Genomic DNA, 21,535 nt, shown 5'->3' on the forward strand with positions numbered 1-21,535 from the left:
TAGCAGGTCTGGAGCACGGGCGGCCTCCTTCGCAGCGCGGCTGCCGATGCTGACACCTCCCCATCTAGCCACCATAGCCATGCCAAAGTTGGTGATGCTAATGCCGATATAGATAGCGCCGATAGCGCGTTGGTATATAGATGTGAGAAGCTAAAGATAAAATCCTGCTTTAACCTTTAGTTGGCGAGTCTATGAATACTAATAAAAAAGTTAAACTTTTTAGCCCACTTCACGAACATCTTAACACGAATAAAATCGAAAATATATATATACATACTCTGATGACGATGATGATGGTTGCGTTTCCTTGCGCCATCTATCGACTACGCCTAGAAGCTTACGCGCGCGCGCATTTTGAATACGTATTGGTTGAGGAAAGTGTGGGTGCGGCCCTTACGCGGATTTTTTTTTTTTAGAATATGCACTTCAAAAAAACGGGGTGCGGCCCTTACATGGGTGCGGCCCTTACACGCGTTTATACGGTAATTAGATACAGCTTTAAAAACAACTAATGTTACTTTGCCAGCTCTGAAATCATGCCACGAGGTTTCAGTTAAGTATCAACTGGCTCGTTGCACAGTTTTCCCACATGGGGTGTCTTCAGCAGGACATCCCAATTAAGCAGGATTGCATAACGTACAGCCATCATTCAGCAGGGTACAGATGCTTCAAGCACTGAAGGCATGTTTGAAATTTACTCCATTGCATATTTTTCACAGTGCAAGCACATGAGATACACAGATTTAATATCCAGAGGTAGTAGCGCTCCATACACCCGAAGCTAAATGTGTTAAGTAATAAGATTACGGTTTACTTTGCATGAGAAGAACAGAAACCTCGTGACAAAACTAGAGCATGTTAGTACACTGAATGTGGTAAGCACTGAGACATTCCCGGTGTGCGTGCTTGGGGCACTTACAATAGACCACACGGATAATAAACTTATTATCAAAGAAAAACAAAAAAAGCTGGTTCTGATCAGCCAGGAGACACCTTAAACGACAAAGATAAAAAGACACTACAGTCTCTAATGCAAACCAACAGGTTTTTCTAACCAAAGGCCTGCAGCTTTCCCGAGTGGAAGTCGTGCAGCAGCTGCAACAGGCCCTGCTCCATCTGTCGCACGTCCGTGACGTCTGTGAGGAACGAGTGCTGCTCGCAGGCTGCATTGCCCGAACGCCCTTCAGTCTCGGCTGCTGCACAGAGTGCATTCAAAGAAGCTTTCACCCTGGGCTTGGTGACAGTGATACAAAAGGCACGAGATTACTTCAGAACAACATGCCTGCAATGGTGTATTGGCACAAATTTCAAGGAATACCAGTTCAGCCTCCTACAAAGTTTTTCCGTCAAATTAACGGAGTTTTGGGCACATGCTTCAATCTCGAACAATTTAGCATTTTTCTCAAATGTGGCTTAACATACACTAAAGAACGACTCTAATCAATAGAGACAAGATTATTCACAATTCGATGTCATTATATTTTTAAAAAAGGGGAGGCTAAAAAAAACAAATTAAGTTCACACTTTACATTCCGAAATTACAATCTAATTGTGAAGCATGCCACAGCGCCCTTTGGCCCCATCAAGATATGGCTACTACAACCAGGAATGTCATGCTCAACAGTGCAATCCCACATGGGAATGATTACTAGTTAAAATCTATTTTCTCACATAACCTCAGTGAGAGTAGCAAATGTGGTGTCAGACTACCATGTACTCACTTGTTTTAGCCAACATGGTTACAAAAAAAAAAACATGGTTGATCCCTCCATCATAGGAATCGGTATAACACGAAAGTAAAACATGTCCTTACTGAAGCAGTTGAATGTTTACTGTACATTGCTATAAGAGAGCTTGCTCAATGTATACTGGTGTTTGGCAGCTACAGCACCGTTTAACGTGGATGCACCCACGTTGACGATTGGTGGCACATCTGCATCCCGACGACTGACGTCTATGATCAACGATTAGACAAACCTTGTGGTAGCTGTAGTAGTTAACGGTGAGAGCATAAGAGAAATCAGTGCGACAGCCAGAAGAGCGTCGACTGAGGTCGCCATTCTGCGGCACGTTAAAGAGTAAACAGAACACCACGGCCAGACTAGAGGGACACGCAACACGTGTTGAGTCTCCCCTCTAGCCCGGCCGCGATATTTCTCGGGGCGAGCGTAAGCAGGGAACGTGGTGTTACAGAGGCAGGTGTGAACCACAGAGCTATTTTTAATATGGATGGATGCTACGAGTGAGGCCGAAGCTTCGGCCAAGGTCGCCACCTTGCGGTGTGTTAAGGCATTGATAAAATTGCACTTCTATTGGAAACATGCCAAATGGGACGGGCGCATAGCAATGACGCATTGCAAGAGCGAAGGACACAGTCATGATGCATTACTTCACTTCACTGCTCTCGGAGGGCGACACCACCCCGCCGACCAAGAGCACTGTGAGAGGAAAGTGTGAGATATAAAAGGCGCGTTTGTAAAGCCTCCAGAGTCTGTGATTGAGCCACAGTGGATAGCGTGCCGGCATCAGTTGTCACGGATGGAGAGGTCATAGGTTTGACTCCCGTTGATGGAACTTTTTTCTTCAACTTTTTCTATGCCATCTGATCTGGTGCTTTTTTTCTACTTTATTTCCAGCACAAAATCCTTTCGTGTTAAACCCGTCAAGATTTAGAAAGTGTGGGTTCTTTAGAACACGAAGCAGTTACCAATAGATTGGATCCAAGCTGACAGCATGGAAAGCTTGTACAGGAGCCTCAGGCCAACACTTTTCATCTTCACTTCATCCTCAAAGTGTTCCTTGCATACTACAAGGCTATTACTGCCAGGTGAGCTACAGTTCTTCACAATGTGCACATTTCACAATCACTTCCACTCAAAAAAAAAAAAGAAACATGCAAATATGCTGGTCCTTGCTGGAAGTACTTCCCAACTGTGGATATGTAGATAGTTTGCGGGGTTTAATTATTTGTCTCTGACAAATGCCATTTTTCTCACGTCATAAAGAACACCAGTATTATTGTGTGAATGAAATAAGGGGAATTGATCAAGAGCTCATTTTATTTGTTAGACAAAACCTAATGAAGTATTATACGTGAGGATGGTTTTTATTTCCTGTGCAACTGAGTTTTCACCACAAGACAACCTTTTTATTAGAAATACTTGATTAGGGCAACCTCACTGCACTGTTTTGAATCCTTTCAAAAGGCGGATCATCAAAGAAAGAAGGGGGATCATCGAAACGTAGCAAATGCCCATCTGTCACTTTCATTTTCATTCAGCCAATCTTTCAATCCGTTTTCACACAGGGACATTCGAGACAGGCGGAGACCTCTAGGTCCAAGTGATTGCTCGAGCAAATGCAAGCTCGCACTCCCATAGCGGAAAAAAAAAATAAACACAGCTGTGTGCGCGGGAAACGAGTGCCGTTCCATCCCCGGACAGCATATGAGCAGCACTACTACGTGCACACACACGCCATTCCACAGCATGCAAATGCAAGTGCCCATCGGTTCGTCACTGGTCGGCATGCGCTAGAAAGGAGTCATGAGCTCACGTGTTGAAAATGGCGGCGAGAAGCATAGTGTGTTCTTCTGCGATTTCCGTAGTATGGAAGACGTTGGCCGATACTTTAAGAAGGGTTGCTTGTCACTCGGCAAGAAGCTGTATGTAGGTAGACACGTGTACTGTGTGAAAGCAGTATTGCCGAGTGCAACGTGGCCATCCGACATTGTCAGGAAATGCACGGCACAAATGAAAACCATGGAGCACGATGTACCACTGGAGGCGAGTTTTCATTTTTTCAATGCCTGTGAGTATCGGAAACGATGCTGCTAAATATGCCAGGTGCCGAGTGATCCAACTATTTGTTTTCAACAAAGTGGACGCTGCAAATGCGTGCCTGGCTCCATAACTGCTGTTTGGACTGGCAAGAAATATTGTTTACAGGTGGGTGCAAAAGGAGCACATGAGAGGAAAATGATAGACGAAGTCCGGGTTATTGTTTATTGTGTACATCACACGGCTGTGATCCAACGTTGTCTCCTTTCATTTTCTTACAGCAATTTTCCCAAGGAAACTGGCAGAATTTAAATTTCCAGGTAGTTGTTTTCCAATGATGTTCCTTTGGCTGCTGTGGCGGCCATACGCGCAGAATTAGGATGGAGTACCGGACTTAGGCGACTTTTCACGTCTTATCGGCGAGGTGCTATGCTACTCTATTGCGACTGCGAGCAGGGGCGGCGCCAGTGGGGGGTTTGGGGGGGCTCCAGCCCCCCCAAAATTTCCGCCTGCCCCCCCTTTGCCCCCCCGAGAGCAAGCATAGTCAAAATACAATGCATATGTTCCCAGCCTCCCTGCCCCCCTGAAGGAACCCACTTGTCGTGGGTGCCCCCCCAGTAAAAAAATCCTGGCGCCGCCCCTGACTGCGAGCAACCAACCACAAACCTAACTTTGCCGCTGCCTGCGATAGATGACGGTACCAGCTCAGCTCGAAACAGCAGTGCATTAACTCCACGTCTAGTTGGGCAATAAAATTAAGTAGAGAGCGATCGCTTATTCTTTTTCCAGTCACCACTACAGAAAATATATAGTTTAGGATAGCCCAATCTACAAAGGCGTTCTTGGTGGGCGGGAGGTCCTTGCTAAAGGTCCCTGACTTGTCTTTTGAAAAGTAAGGACATGTAAGCACCATAGGACACTTGCCCTACGGTCCTTTATAAGGCCTTGCAAAAACTATTTTATACTTAACAGTGACGCCGTGGAAGTGAACTTTCGCTACTACAGTACTTTTAGGCCACCATGGTCACCGTGACGCTTTCCATTGGGCTTCGTCCACACAGGGGTTTCGCTTCGTTTTCTTGATCATTTGAAGCAGCGTGCACCGTTTTGGCTCACGCAAACAGGCCAGGGCGCGTCATTCCAGTTATAATAGCTTTGAACTATAGATATCCACGATCTCACCTTACAGTATATAGCTACGAAAGAAATTTCGCCAGTAGTTGGCAGCATGTCGAAAGGGTGTTCTATACCTTTGCCGTTCCTGCGTCGTGGCGTGGGCTTGAACTCCATCTTGGGCCTCTCAGACTCCGACATGACCCGAGCGAGCGGCGACTTGGAGAGATGCCGCTCGCTCTCGGCCCGGGCTGGTTCGCTGCTCGAACTGGGGTGTAGGAAGGCAGCAGCAGGTGCCGCCGATGCCGCCGATGTAGTCGGCACCTCGACTGACTCTGCGCCGGCCGCCGCCGCTGCGTTGCTGTCCATCGCCAGTCGGAGGTAGCCGGCCTTACTGGTGCTTTCCTTCAGGCGCAACATTTATGCTCTCTCTCCCAAACAGACAGGAATGTCATTACACAGGTGGACCGGACTGACAGCCCGTCATGTGTTGTCATCGAGGCGTACAAGGTCTCGGGTCTGCTCTGTCGCCGCTAGGGGTATGCCTGGGTGTGTTTTTTGCACAGCCTCCGAGATGTGGCAGCAAAGTGCGCGAAATCACAGAGGCCGTGCTTATTGCCGCCTGCTACAATTACACGCCGACAGGCGGCGAGAGCAGCGTTTTAAAGGTTTCTGCTGACATGCGTCAGAGCTCCATCCATCTAATAGGTGTGCTTTTTTTGCTTCATGGTGTTCCGCGGTCTTCGGTATTTCGTGCAGTCCAGGCGGACAGTCTCGCAATCCCTCCGATTCCTCCGTGAACGTCGCAGTACGGAAGTCCGTCTCGGCGATTAGATTGTGCGGTGTCGAGTAGATACTCAGCCAACTCAGCGCGACAATCACTACTTTTGGATGGTGCCGTGTTGAACGACGTCGCTCATGTCCCAGCTTTCCAAGGAGTCGGGCGTCGACCTGAACTTCGACGAAATAATGGCCTCATCGTTGTCACTGGAGGACCCGACCACGCCGTACAGTTTCTACGAGGTGAAGGATCGCACCGTCGTGCCGTCGTTGCCTCCACAGTGCGCGAGGTAAGACGCGATAAGCCTAACACGCGCGCGTGTGCGCTGCTTCGCATTGCGAGCGTGTCCGTCAGTAGTTCCGAGTGGCGCGCCCTGGCTAGTGCGTGTCATGCTTCGCTATTGCGCCTGCGGCAGGGAGAAACTCCGCGACGTCGTCGGCCGAGCATTGTTGCGCAAGCGTCGTCGATGTTGCACTCTGTTTTGTTTACGAACGAACACTTCACAGCTGACTGCTGCGGATAGCACTACTCCGCGAAATGAGTCATAGCCGATCTCCGGTGCTTTTCTTTCGCGACGGGCCCACGACTCGTTTCGGTTGACGCTTCAGTTTGTGCGATAACTGAGCGGGAGCAAAAGCCACGTCGTCGTTTGTTTACAACGTGAGTCTCGTTTTACCGAGGTGAAAGCGAAAGTGACCTTTCATCGATGTCTTCCGCGATAGGAGCCGTCGGTTTCATCATTTACTACAAGGCGCTACTCATCTGGAAGCTGAGTTGAACATCGACAGGGCGTAATTGGCATAATGGTTTTGCGCAAGCCAGTGCAGGTTTTAACAACTGTTGCCTCAAGCGCGGCAACAGCGAGTTCAATGAGCTGTACTCCCCGTTCAGAAACTTCCAAAAATGGCGACGCAGTTGGTTTTGTGACTAAACATCCGCGACCCTTGCTTTGTCTGATATAATCAGATCAGCAGAAGACGGGGAATAGATCGAAGGACCTCTCCCGTTTTTTTTTTCTTTTGTTGTTGTTGTTAGAGTCAAGGAAAGGTTGCAGTTTTTGGTTGGACTGGAGTTATCACGAGGCGAATGAATGAAACTTGACGAAAAAACAACTTGCCGCCGGTGGGGAGCGAGCCCACAACCTCTGCGTTGATGCTCTGCCAACTGAGCTACGGCGATGGTCGTTCCCCCGTTCACTTCCTTGAATATTTCTGTATGCGTAGCCATGACAGTCAATGTGGAACATTCCTTTTGCCATATCGCGTATCAAGTAATCAGTATGACGTCGCAACCAGCCAATAAACCCTTATGTGCAACTTAAAAGCATCAGATCTCCAGGGCTGAGATGCTCACTAGGAAATGAATGAAAAGTTCATTGCTCTTTTCACAGAAGATGAATGGATAAGGCCTTCAGATCAGGCGGTGGCTCATGACACCTAGCCGTGAAGCATGCGTTGTACTTAGTGAAGGGTTGAATTTCACCCCTGCCTTAATTTTAGTCACCAATCAGATAACCTCCATTTAGTTATTTCTCCTGTCCCTAATCACCAATGCTATGAAAATATTAACCCCCCTTGCTTACTGTAGGGTGAAGCTTTTTACAGAAAGAGGGTGTTCAGCCGTTTCCTCTTCGTGCCCACATGCACTGCATAACGTGCCTATCCCTCACACTTGGCTCAATACGTCCTAGTCTGCAATATTCCTGTTCTGGCTTCAAACAAGAGACGCACGCCTAGGATTATCACAGATCTTTTATTTGGCAATTTACTGCTTGAAAGTTCTGTATAGTTCTGTATATTCCGTGCTACGCAACACCATCTGGCAAAATTAATGTTCCACATTCATGGCCATGGCCATGCATATGGTGCTGGCTAACACAGAAATATCCACAAAAGTGGACAAGGGGGAAAGGCTGCTACCATAGCTTAGATGGTAGAGCATCACGTACATTATGGAAAGGTTGTGGGTTTGGTGCCCACAGACGGCAAGTTGTCTGTTTGCTTCATTGTTGTTTCGTTTCCATTTACCTGAATTACTGCACCTAACTACTACAGTTAACGGGACTATGCTTACTTTGGCTTCATGTAGCATAAGGTCCTATCGATTCACCATCGCCACTTGAACCAGTTCATGAAGTGCTGCACCCCGCCATTCGTTTCACTGGTGCAGTTCTCTGAACCGTGCCATTAGTTTTGAGAGGTGCAGCGCTGGTTCCCAAGTTCTCCGCACCTTCCCGGATAACGGTGCCGACTTGGTGCAAACACGTGGGTGGGAAGCAGCATTGGAGCAGGTGACACAGCACAAAGGCGTAGGTGCTGTCTGAACTCCACTTACGTGCGTGTGCTGTGTATGATGCAATGTAGGGTGTGTTTTACACATCACAAGCCAACCACATGTGCGGTTCGCAACCTGTCAAACTCGTGTAATTATGCAGGAAAAACATAAAGCTTGCACCCGAGTCTGCACCACTCAACTCAAGCTGTATATTTTACAAACTCCACATGCACTTCCATGAACTGGTTCGTGGTCGTGCAGGTGAATCGAATGGATCTACAGTCAAGTGAGCATTTATTTGCTAGTTTCGTAGGGTTGTCAGGTGCTAACGGAAGGACCTGTCAAATGTTGTTTCGCATGACAGTAACCTAAAAATAGCCAAGCACAATCAGTAAATACAACCCAAACTAGTGAAAGATAGAATGTAAGCGTAGGAAAGTTATTATGCATATTACAGAGGCACAGAACGTAAGCAAAGACTAGGAGGACGCTTGAGCTTTGCCTTCAAGAGTAGAATGCGATAGCATAATCGGGCTTCCTGCACATCGCCTTCAATCGTGCCACAAGTAAAGGAACATTTGTGTGCGTAACATTGGCCATTTCAAACTATTCTTGAATGCCTACTACAAGTACAGTTTTGAAGTGCCTACTACGCCATAATTCTTCCTTATGCGAATTGGCACAGTACCCACTACGCGTCCGTAAGGTACCATGCACAGTGCAATGGGTGGGCAGCTTTAAACCACCCGCCCGTTGCACAATTCACATGTTTTTTCACCTGGTGCGATTCTACGATTGTGCCACACAATATTACATGCATTAAGGAGACTCCTTCCACTACGTGACATTTTTACGTTTTTTTACGAAGCAGTTTCAGGCAGTAGAGTGGCTCTGTGGTAGAACACCTGCTTGCCTCCCAGACGGCCTGGGATTGATTCTCACTCGAACCTAAGATTTTTATTATTTATTTTATTTGGATCTTTCTCAAATTTTCTCTCACAACTGACGATGCCAACGCCGACACTGGAATTTCTGTGAAACGAGCTTTTTAACGCTGTCGCTTTAAAGGGACACTAAAGAGCAAAACGATTTTTCTCGCATTAGTAAAGTAGTCTTCCACGATACCAAAAACACCACGCTTGCTGCGAGAAGACGCTTAATAAGCGAGAAAACGCGCAAAAAGAAAATGCAGGTGGCGACGCCACCTTGGAATTCCTGCACCATTTGCCATGATGTCACATATTTTTGACGGCGCCTGCTTGGCCCTACGTAGTTCCTAATCGGTTAAATCAAAGTACATTGTCCTCTGAGGGGGCCAGAGACTTGACATACCAAGTTTGGGGTAATTTCTTCGAGCCAGTGGCTCTAAAATACGTTGAATGCTCTCTGAAATCTTTTACGTCACGAATTACAAAGTTCGGCGGGAAATTTAAAAATGAAACTTTGAACTTGGTTTTCTCCTCTAATAATAAACCTATGGTGGTGAAATAAACTACACAAGAGTTCTCCGAGCACGCTTTATCAATCTAAACCAATTCATTGTTTCTCTTTAGTGTTCCTTTAATATTCTTGGATGATTTCTTTGCAAAACATTTAAATCGGTGTCCAGATATCGGTAGGTGTTTCGGTGCCAGCCGCTGTGCAAGCATACGCCCTGGGGTACTTCATCTTTTCAAATAAATAAATTTTGGGATGGTACCAGTTCCCTACGACACCGCTTTTTGCTCCACAAACTGAATTTTACGGACATGAGGTTCTCACATTTTCACCACCGTCCTATTTTTAAATTTCACGAGCAGATTGAATAACCACTTGGCAGAGGCACGCAGCAAACAAAACATACAGAGCAAGACACGAATGGAAACATGCTTGTTCTGGCACTGCTTTCTGCAGTGGCATAAATTAAGAAAAATCACAAGGGGAAACGCACATCTTGCCATGGTGGCCTTTTTGTTTTTATAAACATAGGTTTCATTGCCTGGTCAGTGAGCTTAACAGCATTGAGCAGCCAATAGTCGAAATGTACATTGGCAAAGTTAGTTTCTAAGTGTAACTCAAAGGTAAGCTCTAGCATATTTCTAGTTAATATGTCATTCGATTTAAACCATCGAATGAAAATGCTAGCACTTGTCTGTTATAATGTGTGAAGGTATAACTTTTCTTTAACTTCAGCTCTATTCCCCATTGCGTATACGTGTTAGAAGTAGCCTTCCACGGTTTACCCCTGGAAACTTTCTTGTAAAGCATGTTTTAGTTCACTGCTGAATTTTTTAACGTGATACAGATTATACCCGAGCAGTCGTGTTTATTAATCATTGTCAATGGCTTCCACAAAACCATCTTCATAAATAAATAACTGTAGATGAATTTATTTACTTTGCATTTTAAAGCCGAGCGTTATAAACATTTTCCGGACGTCAAAAGTAACCCGTAGCATTTCAGAGAGGGCACCGTGTAATTCTCAGTGGACGAGCCATTGTGACTGACGCTGGGGGCACGAAGAAAATGGGATGTATGCGTGCTTCTCTCCCCCCCCCCCCTCTTCTACGATACATCCACTCATGGAGGGAGGAGACGTACGTGTCACGTTAGCGTCTTGTAGCGGCCATCCGTTGCTTCTTCCTCTTGTCTTTTGAAGAGTCGTGTAGCCATGGCAATTTACGGTAAAGTTTTTCCCGCCTCAGAAAGCTGGTTCGGCCAGCCTTCGGGTCGTTAGGCCTTGCTTTTTCTTGGTAACGAGACAATGACCCCAACACGAGACGCCCCTGCTGTCACTTAGCAAACCTGTTCTTGCTTGGGAATGAAACGACAGTCTATTCTTTGTTTTCTGAGCTGTCGACACCCGACAGCCGAGCCCCCGACATACTTGCCTGGGCAGGCCCAGTGTTGCTTTTCCTGTCCACTAGGCTGTGCATTCGGGTGCTTCGGTCACATTGGATAATTCCACTGTACAGTAGTGCCTTACGTGCCTTTTGAAACGAAAAGCAGCGTTCACTTTTGCACTTCGTTTCTGCTCTTTGGAAGGGCTTCAGATTTCATAGTTGGTTTTACAAAGGGTCCGCTATACTTAACTGTCAAGCAATTCAAATATGGTATTTGAAAGATCAATCCCAAGGGGGGGTGCTTGAAGCTTCGTAGGTTTGAGGCCACATATGACATTCAAACTAATCAGAACAAACGAGACTAAAGGCTGCACTGCTGAAAAGGTAGTACGGCGAAAAATTCCCTCGAAATTGCATGTGTGTGCAGAGTTCAGCATACGACAGTTGTCTTCCCCTGAAAGTGCGTCATTCGTATAAAAATTTTAAATGAAATGTTTGCTTGCTTGAGCCTTTTTATTTAACTACAACAACTATTATACCCAGTGATAACGTCATGAAGCACGTCTGATCCAAACGTTGCTCTTGATTTATGTCAGCTGTCGGCCAATAGCAGCAATCTGCTAAATGTTGAAATACAACAGTCGCGGAAGAAAAGCGCCTGAGAAAGTGGCAACTGTCTGCTCTGCTTGTAAACTTTGTGTGCCGAGCACGACTACAACATTTGGCAGCTTTTCATAGCAGTGTTTGCTATTCGTAGAATATGTTTTTTTGCCAAGCCTGAAGTGTAATTCAGGATCACTTTCAATGCTGGCCCATTCTCAGTTTCTCATTTCACTGCATCAGAATGTTGGTTCACTGCAGTGGTTTTACGCAAAAGCGAATGTTCGTTGTTTATGTTAAAGAGCTATCGTTTCTTGTCTAGATTTGAGGGTCTTGTGCATAGCTTGTAGGTGATGTCGTGTGCCATTGCACCCAAAAGCAATCGCACTTAAACGCGAGCAAATCCTGACTTCATTTGAATATAAGAAAGGTGTGGAACCATGCTAGTTTGTGCACAGAAGCAAATGACGTTTGGAAAGGAATGACGGACATCTTCATTTGTTTTTATCCTTCATCCACTTTCAGACTGCGAACTTTGTTGTGGCTGGATATATTGTACGATGAGTACAAATACGGATCGTTCGGGAGGCCCAAATTTTCTATTCTAATGTGGCAATTCGTGTCACTCAAGAAAAGGGGCGATGTTTATGAACGATCAAAAACACAATCTCATCAAGTTGAGGTGATGTCACTTTGATCGCAAATTCGACACTAGAACATTTGCTTCACTGGCACTTCCAGTGGCGGTGAAGCACCCGATATGTAGCATGGCGGTGAAGCTTCCATGATGTGGAGCACTGCAGCCTCTACTATATGTTGCTGGTCTAATTGTTTAATGGAAATGGCACTTTCTGTAAAGGCTCAAGTTCTTTGTGAGGAAAATTAGTCTGACTTATTGGTAAGAGAAATTATTATTTCCAGATCAGGCCAGTCACACCAAGTCGTTCTTCTGCTGGTACAGGTTGGGCCCGTCGTATTCACTGAAAAATTATGGCATCCTAGAAACATGCCTTAAGCTGTAAGATCCCGATACGGTTTTGATGGGTGATTGGTGGGTCACTCTGAATGCACTGTAAACACTTCATATTGTTTTCCACCTTATCAAACCTAATTTAGTAAGCTTAAAGGAAAAAAGAGCGATCTAGTGGACTGAATTACGTGACTTTATGCGATTGAGAGGCCGTCAATTCACCACGCTCACTATGACAGTGTTGTATTATGAGCAGTGTACTAAATCACAAGCACTACAAAAATGGAGCCACTGAATGTCCAAGCATACAGCAATTCATACCATTGCTCCAAGCACCACAAAAGAAGCACATGTAAATGAAAATGATTGCCACAACATTGCATAACAATGCAGGATGAATCAAGTTACAGACTTATCACTGTATATGCACTGATTCTAGTACCGGATGTTATAACAGCCAGTTTTTAGCTTGAATTCAGAGTGTAGGGTTTATCCTCATTATCTATTACCTCTCGTGGCGAGTGATGCACAATGTTTCTTGAACAAACTATGTGGTCGATTGTCTAAAGGGACTTGGTTCGAGAACGGAGCTCAGAACTCTCAATTATATACAATCAATCCTAGAACGGAATTTCAAATTTCGATTTAAATTAGCCGTTCTGTAGAAACAGTAATTCACAGACTTCGTCTAGGCACTGCCTACACTAAGAGCTTCCTACGTAGGATAAGAAAAACTAACTGCGCTACATGTACATGTGAAGAGGCAAAAGAAAACACAGAACACCTCCTTCTACACTGCAAAAATTATGCTGTTCCCCATAAAAAATTCTTGGAAAAACTAAACAGATTGGATAGACGGCCGCTATCATTAGCAAAAGTTTTGAGTCCATGGCCAACAGAAACCTTTCAAAACATTGGTGCACGCGCCCTAGTACAGTTTTTAGAAGAGTCGGAAATATCAAAAAGATACTGATTCGAATTTGTAATTATTCTTCGCATTGAGATACTTCTGGTCACATGTTTCACATTGCCTCTTGTGATTCAAGACAGCTGTGTTTAAAGTGCAGGCAAGGGCCCAGTGACTGTTGTGTGATCGCATTATACAAAGGACTGCGGTATGAACTCTTCTGCAAAGCGCGAACGTTTCTTGTATGTCCTGTGTGTGAACATTGTTGTCGACACTTGGACATTATGCATGACGTGAGAACATTCCTTTTAAAAGGACATTGCCGTGAGTGAGTTTTACAATACTTTACTTTTGTTTATAAGTTTGTGACGGTTATGAATAAGTAAGGGAAGAGGAGTAGCCGGAGCCATGTATCGGTACCAACCTCTCATTAAACACATTTAATAATAAAAAAAAAAACTACCAGTGATGGAATGGGCCTTTTTTTTATGCCTCCTGTGCATGATCATCGGAAGCAGTCTTACGGAGCCACTAGCAGGGAGCTCCCAAAGTATTTCTTGTGACACCTGCCGCAGATGCACTGGCAGAGCTCTGTGCATTGACTGCATCTTTCCGTCTTTCTATGTTTACTGCACTTTTCTTTGATTCTGCAGCGACATGCAGCCGTAGGCTTCTGTAATGCCAGCAGGAAGCTTCCAAACATGCGATTCTTTATCTTTGCTACCACTATGCTTCGGTCAACAGATGGAGGGAGATGGGGGCAAGCATTCCATCGTGTCAGTGCCGTTGGATTGCCATGGGAAGCAATAGCAAGCTCCTGCATCTGCTGCTACTAGCACTTGATACTAACACATGAAATAGTGATTTGAAATTACTTAATTCCCGGACAGCGTGCCTCTGTCATGTGTAGCATATAGGCAGGCGGTCAACAGCCTGATGAAACAGTTGGCAGTGGCCCTGTCTCCTTTGTTTTGTGATTGTCTCAGTTCACACCCATCATTTTAGAGCTTAAAACAGTGTATATGCTTTGTGGGCTTGTGAGCTGGATAAAGTGAGGATAGACATAGACCGGCATAGACTTTTGTTTTGCCGCAAGCGAAGGGAAAGGCTTGCATTGCCAAACATTAGCTTCTCTCCCATTGTATTATTGCGTGCACAAACTTAGACCAGCGAGTTGTGACAAGGTGCCCTCTTTTTTGCAGTGGTGATGGCCGTGGCGGTGGCGGTGGCGTAGGAGGCATTGTTCACTCGCGTCCTCCAGTGAGCCGCACCAACCTGAAGCAGCAACTGCAGCGTCACCAGGCTGAGCAGGAGGAGCGGCGCCTTCGTGAGCTGTTGGGAGCCCCTCGGCAACCCTCGTCGGCCATCTGCGTCCCCGGCGTGCCCGACACCATCCCCGACAACATACAGGTGCCCACACAAGTGCTGCAGGTGTGTTGCTCATTGTGTCCTTTGCAGCTGCAATCTAGTCAACAAAAATTCAGGACACGTCCGTGCTGCACAAAAAGCACCCAGAAGATAACTGTACCTATCCAGCATCGGTTTGATCATATTGGCAACTGAAAAGGAACATTTGAGGTGTATGGGGATTCGCAGTAAATAAATAAATATAGACAGACCTTGACACATTATCATCATGCTCAACCTATTCTAAATCCACTGCAAGATGAAGGCTTCTTCCAATGACCTTCAATTTACCCTATCTTGTACAAGATGATTCCATTTTATTCCTGTGAACTGCTCTATTTCATCACACCGTACCGCAGCCCTCGGCAGCTTTTCCCATCCCTTGATCTCTATTCCATTGTTCTAACTGAACACCTCTTGTCTTTCCTTTGTATTCAGAGCCTGCTCAGGCCAGTAACTTTAACATCAATTAGAATATTGGCTACCGGTGTTCCTTTGATTCGTTCTGCTGTCTTCCGATCTCTTACAACTCGACCAAGAAGAAGTTTTACTAAGTTGGAGCCAACATTTCAGTTAGTGGGCGTGTCTTCGCCCCGACGTATACAAGTTCCTTTGTCGAAACATTGTCTCCATTGACTCCCTATTCAGCAGCTTCTCATCACCTCAAGCCCTTATCATCCCCTACTCCTGTCCTGTTTAGAGCTTTGTATGTCTCAGTCAGTTGTCTTCTGGTTTCTTTTCCATTTGGTAGCATTATTTCACACAGCAAAGTATCAACTCAACCAGCAAGTCACTTTCATGGCTTCACACTTGCTGAGTGCCACCTGTGGGAGCTCTTCAGTTCCCACTACCTGACACCGCAAGGTATTGGCAATATTGGTGTGGACGAACAATCACTGACTGCCGCTGCCTGGCATCACGTGTACACGGAGCAGTGCAACATTCCGCAAGAACATGGCCACTGTCACAGAATTTGCTTCTACAGTAGTCTCTCGATAATTAAACTCTCATAATTCTAGCTAATTCTAAAGTTTTGTTTAGCATGCTATATTTGCTATGTCTTTCAAAGCCAATCAATTCAAACTGCTCCATTGCATAAATTTGGTTAATTCATATTTTTTGCTTGTCTGTGCCATAAAATATCTGCTGCTTTTCTGGCTTCTAGCTGAACATTAATGTTTTTATGTCACCAACAGTTGCAAATAAAGCCGATTGCCTGCCCAAAAAGTGGCCAGACTAACCAAACCATGCTCACCAACAGTCCCATTTTTGCTCAGGAAGACAGAGAAAAAAAAAGTTCGGCAGATCCCAAGCCTTGCGGGAATCGGTTTCATGCGAAGCAGTCAGCGAGTAGTTGTCAGCGAGTAGGGCAGGGCAGGGCAGGGTTCAAAGTGCCTTGGATTCGCTAAGAAATGCTTCGCATTTAAAATGGATGGCTTGCCCATAATCGAGAGTAGATGAAAGCATGAAATGGCTACCGGCAAAGCACATTGGTTGAAGGTGGTAATAGCCACAGTCTTAACATGGGTATAGTGCATGTTTGCAAGGATACACCCCAGCATATCACACCGCAGCATAATGTGCACTGGTCATATGGATGAATTCCTGTCACTGTGCGGGATAAATCTCTGGCTTTGCCTAGCATACGTGGACACAGCGCGTTGCAGGCCTGAAAGCTTACTTAGCTGGAATAAACCTGTTTTGAACTAAACCTTGTTGCAAGTCTCTTCTCAGCCAAGCACCATCCGTGCAGCATGGTCATGCAGTGTCACGCCATCTTCCGGAGGCGGTGCAATACCCGCATTGCTGAACTCTCGGAACTGCTAGCATTGAAGAAAGCACAGGTGACGCTGTCTTGGTGCCAAAAGGTGACGGTGTACGGTGCCCCGTAGCTGCCTTTGGAATGTCGCTGTTGGAAATGACAAATAAAACCTTAGCATACTAGAAGTTACAGCTTTAGTGCTATTGTGGACAAATAATAAGAAAAACTTGGAAGCGATATTTTTTTGAAAACTTTTTTGGCAGTAACTAGCGAATGTAATGTCCTGTACAAAAAGTTGGGGGCCAGGGACCACATTTTTTAAAGCTCTTGACTGGTTGTCCGGATGCTCTAGTTTTGTTCTCGCGATAATACCCGGATTTTCTTGTTTAAGTGCCAGGATAATGGCTCAGGCTTTTGGCTCAAGGTCACCTGAATGTTGCTGACAATGAGAGCAAAGAGCATTGCCTGCCTGGTCTGTTGCGAGTGGAGCACTTCTTAACTCGCTTGCACCGCAGTACACTGGTGTCATGCAGAAAAGTGTTTACTAAGCTTGGGAAGGGGTGACTGGCTGTTGCGAGGCACAGCACATCTTGTCCCTTAATTTCACACATGTGCATGTGCCGTGTAATAATGAGTACCAGTACGATCACTGGCATCTAAAAACTTTACTGGCAATCATGCAGAGTACTCTATGACTCAATAAGTACCTTTTTCAAGCTAGTTGGTTCATACCGAAATCTTAAGTGCACTGTGCAACTGAACAATCCTAAGGTGTGAAAACGAAAAAAGGAAGATAGGACAGGAAAGAGCACTGCGCTCTTTCTTGTCATATCTTCCTTTTTTTTTTCGTTTCCACACCTGAGGGTGGTTCTGTTGCGCAGTGCATTTAAAATTTCTATGATGTTGCTGCAGCACTGAGAAACAGTAAACATTGACACAACTTGGTACGTTGCCCCGAGTCATACATGGGAGAACTTCCTGGTAATTTAAACTTTGGTAATTCACACAAAATCCTCGCCCGCTAGAGTTTCAATTAACTAGAGCCTACTGTATGCCCCCGCTTGAAATTGTGTGAACAAAGAATGGTTGGCTTAGAAGCAGCATTGCTCTGAGTGCACTGGCCCTTGACAAGATGCATTGGATTTGGGACACAGTTGACTACAAAATCCAGTGACATTGTACCACAGCAGTAGCACAGCAGTGGGCACACTGCAGTGATGTGGCCGCTGCTGTTGTGCAAGGGCCTCACAATGCAGCTGTGTATGTTCACTGCCTGATTGTTGGGCCGTCTGCTCTAGACAGGCTGCCGACGGCTGTTGGCATTGCTCCAGAACAAACTAAGCTTTAGAGAGGATCTTCTCATTGTAGCTGTAAGCACCCTCGAGGTCGTTGTCATTGTCATCTTCATTTAGAGTGAAGATACCCTTGTCCAGCTGGTGGAGCTCGGTTTCCGTGCGTGCCAGCAAGTTGCCATACCTAGCATAGGTTGGCAAAAAACCTGGAGCTCACTCAGACTCACTCAAGAAATATATTTTGCACTTAAGGCTCACTTGGACTCAGACTCACAAAAATTCTCCTCAACCAGACTCACTCGGACTCAACTTAAACTTGCCAAAATATTGCTCACTCGGACTCACTCAGACTCACGGCTCGATCTGAGTCTGAGCGAGTCGACTCGCAAGTGAGTTTGCCGACCTATGATACCTAGTGACCTTTGACATCTCGAAATCAGAGTCCTGCAGCAGTTCTGTCAGGAGTGCAATATTCGAAGAGAAGCTAATCCTGACAGTTCCACATTTTGTGAAGAAACTACTACATGTAATACCCATGTCACGCTGGAATTTTGGAAGGCCTTCCAACCGATATTCTATTGACTCAATGGTCAAGCATGATGTGCTACACAGGACATTTCGAGGGCTGTCGTGTGAGTAGTCTATCGAGTCAACGGAGCACACCACAACTCTATCTAAACTTTGATAGCCATTGAGCAACGAAAGCGGAAACTGCAAATGTGCCCTCTCAATCACAGTGTGCTCGTACTCACAATTAGGAAAAAAAAAATCTATCCAGCATGTTTTAAAAGCAGTACATTTGAGTGTCATGAATTATATTTAATAAAGTATTTTTACACCTTGAAATGTGCGAAGTACACATACTCTCAACAGCAGCGACATGCTTGTCTTCATCGTGCTGTCTCGCCGTGTGTCACTCACCACAGTTTCGCTGCCCAATAACTAAAAAAAAATAAATATACATTCATAACTATGAATAAACAATTTATTGAAATGTTTAAACGAAAATGAAGCTCCACAGTGCTGCAGAATTTTTATGAGAAATGCCTGAGCCACTCAACGGCCATTCAAGACTGTCGTGTAGCAGTGCGACTACTCCATCGAGTCGATAGAGTTGTGGCGTTTTGATGGCCATCGACTGGATGGCTTTTCAAAAGTGCCAGTGTGGCACAGGTTCATCCTGTGACTAGCACTGGTTGCGTGACCAATTTAGTCTCAAATGGTCACAAATGGCCACTTTGGCTCAGTCGCTCGCTGCTGAATTTTTCAGTCTCGAACCTTTGAACCAATCACATGCACAGGAGCAGGAAGTCAGCTCATTTTATGGGGCAATGGCAATGCGCGCCTTATGCAAGCAGATGTGAATTCTGTGTGGTGACTGGTATGAGTTGTATGCAGGTGTGAACATTGGTCGCCGGAGTCGCCTTTTTGGTCGCTGGTCACAGATGGTTACGTGACCGGTGCAAGTTGCAGGTGTGAATGAGCCTTAAGTCTTTGAGATCGTGAAATGTGATTCCTCGGTTTCATGACGCCAGAAAACATAATGAACGAGCACCGTTAGCCTGAGCTTCCGATCAAAGCAGCCTTGATCCTGCTTTGTTATCAAGACACATCACCTGCTATTTCTTTTCAACATTTGCGCATAACTTTACGCCTGCCCGATCTTGTGGCTAAGCCTTTTTTTATTGTTTGCTTTGTAGTTCTTTACCCTGAACGATGAGTCAACGAGTGCCACGTTAATGACGCAGGTGCAGTCACGGCTGGAGAACCCGACACGCTACCATGTGGAACAGAGCAAGCGTCGCCAGGTGAAGCAGTACCTGAGTGGCAGTCAGCTGCTGTCACGACCGCAGCTCCAGCACGTTGCTTCCTCTGCTCCTAACGAGGCATTCAGCCCTGACAGCCCTGCATCGCTACCCCGCAGTGGTTCTGCAGCAACCAGCAACTCAGAGGTAACATTTTCAAGCTCCCAAAAAGATAACTTACTGAGTGGTGCCATCTGCAATTGCAAGAGCTTTTTGTGGGCTGAAATTTATTTGAACTCTTACTTTGAGAGCTCCAAGTTCCTCCCAATGGCAGTGACCGCTGTTTAGTAGATTCTCGTCAAAATTTCACGAGGATGTACACACAGTTCAAAATCGATGAAATTCAAAATGACGAAAATGATAAACTAAAGGCTGCATATGATAATGAAAGGATGGGAAGCACCTCTGCAAACATCACTTTTTGTTTAAAAAAGAAATTCACGGTCGTTTTTCTGTACCTCAAACCTCGTTTAACAAAGTCGCATCTGACACGAAAATAAGTTCATTATTTCCAAAAAATCATCATAAACGTATATTTGTAACACTGTATCTACGACGACTATTCTTTGTTTACTTCGTTATATCCGTGTTCGTTATATTGAGGTTTGGGTGTATTTGTTTCTCAGCAAGTGATCCTGATCAGTGCCTGAGCTATTTGGTAACGCATTCTTTTAGTGAATTTTAGTGATAGGCGTTGAACCTGAAAACACATCTGCTATCCAGCTGGATCCACATATTTAGAGAAAGTTAGAGAAAGAAAAAGAGGCTTTTGCAAAGTGGCAGTCAGCATATCTTACATTTTATTCCATCTTATCTTGTCCATGAGTTACTCGTGTCAGACAGCAGGCGGTATTTATTTTGATTCATTAGGACAATGTTGGGTTAGTCATTCACAAGTGAGAGGCACTTTGATTTCTACCCGCGTGCTAGCGTCAAACTTACTACACAGTGCAAGTTGAAACTCGTTTTAATAAAGTGATGACCATGCTAAATTTATTTCATTAAATCGGAAACTTCGTAACATCAAGAAAGTGAAAATTTTAACGTAGCGTATCCTGAAGCTACCACAGCATTGTTTTTGCCTGCAACCCATGTCTGCATGTCTGAAAAGTTGAAGAGGGCAGCCCGTGAAAGCCCAGGCATAGGGTACCATGCCCGGTTGATAGGCTACAGACCATGTAGGCAGTCACGTGAAGCTACGACAGGCTGCCAATATGCAGTGACATGGAGTGTGGATGAAGAGATTGTACGAGCAGGCCGAGCGAGAAAGTTGCAAAGAGATTATTAGGGCTATCTGTCGCGTAAACCATGAAATAATGTAAGAACGCTACCGACGGTCGTCGTTCTGTGCATGGTTGTGGTGTACGGCCTACTCAGTAAAGCTATGGCTGTAACTAAGGCGACTAGATATTTTAACGCGATATAGTTAGAGCACACACTCAGAGAAAAACTCACCTCTCTCGAAATTGGAAAGAAATCACCGCCTGTTTACTGCACTAGTTCAAGAAAAACTTCGTTAAATCGGGTTTGGTGGCCAAATTAGTTCGTTAATTCAGGTTGATGACAACGCTGAACCTTGTGGGTATTTGCCATGCAGTGGAAATTTCTTCGTTGCATTGGCAACTTCGTAACATTGAGTTTCGTTAGATCGAGCTTTAGTTGTATTGAAATGTTCAAATACAAGTTGAATAGTACGAATAGGGCAGAAAACTGTTCGAATATCAAATATATGCACTTCATTAAAAGTTTCAAAACAGAAAGCAACAACAGCATTCATTATTATTTTGAAATAAAGTAATGAAACTGCTTTTCACTAAGTTCAAGCACCTTGATTGGTCTTTCGGTAATGCACTCATTACGAATGTTAAGGCAGAAAATTTTACTTCTTGGCATGTTTAAATGTAAGCACTCTCTATGCTCGGTAACAACACATATTGTAAGTGCAAAACAACCATCTCATGTGGGATTGAGGTGACAAGGTGCAACGTAATGCTCACACATAGCCTTTTCTTTTCCCAAACGT

General features: G+C 45.1%; 2 protein-coding genes across 11 annotated transcripts in view; one reads left to right on the forward strand and one right to left on the reverse strand.

Annotated features, from left to right (window-relative positions):
* LOC119395691 (coiled-coil domain-containing protein 28B) overlaps positions 1-5,401 on the reverse strand; it is a 72,581-nt gene extending 67,180 nt beyond the window's left edge. For 2 of the 4 annotated variants that reach the window (XM_049416747.1, XM_049416745.1), the window contains exon 1: positions 5,030-5,401. In XM_049416747.1, the coding sequence (XP_049272704.1) occupies positions 5,030-5,312 (283 nt within the window). In that variant the 5' untranslated portion in view covers positions 5,313-5,401. Of the gene's footprint in view, positions 1-1,055; positions 1,197-5,029 lie in introns of all 4 variants that reach the window. The other 2 variants (XM_049416748.1, XM_049416746.1) reach the window with 2 other exon arrangements.
* LOC119395693 (transcription factor E3) overlaps positions 1-21,535 on the forward strand; it is a 152,373-nt gene that overhangs the window by 52,368 nt on the left and 78,470 nt on the right. For 2 of the 7 annotated variants that reach the window (XM_049416744.1, XM_049416741.1), the window contains exon 3: positions 19,456-19,659. The exons of 2 other annotated variants lie outside the window; for them this stretch is intronic. In XM_049416744.1, the coding sequence (XP_049272701.1) occupies positions 19,456-19,659 (204 nt within the window). Of the gene's footprint in view, positions 1-5,529; positions 5,963-14,448; positions 14,678-19,455; positions 19,660-21,535 lie in introns of those variants that run through there. 3 more of the 7 variants (XM_037662699.2, XM_037662698.2, XM_049416742.1) reach the window with 3 other exon arrangements.

The sequence above is a fragment of the Rhipicephalus sanguineus genome, chromosome 6, assembly GCF_013339695.2.
Source record: "Rhipicephalus sanguineus isolate Rsan-2018 chromosome 6, BIME_Rsan_1.4, whole genome shotgun sequence".
Classification (NCBI taxonomy): Eukaryota; Metazoa; Arthropoda; class Arachnida; order Ixodida; family Ixodidae; genus Rhipicephalus; species Rhipicephalus sanguineus.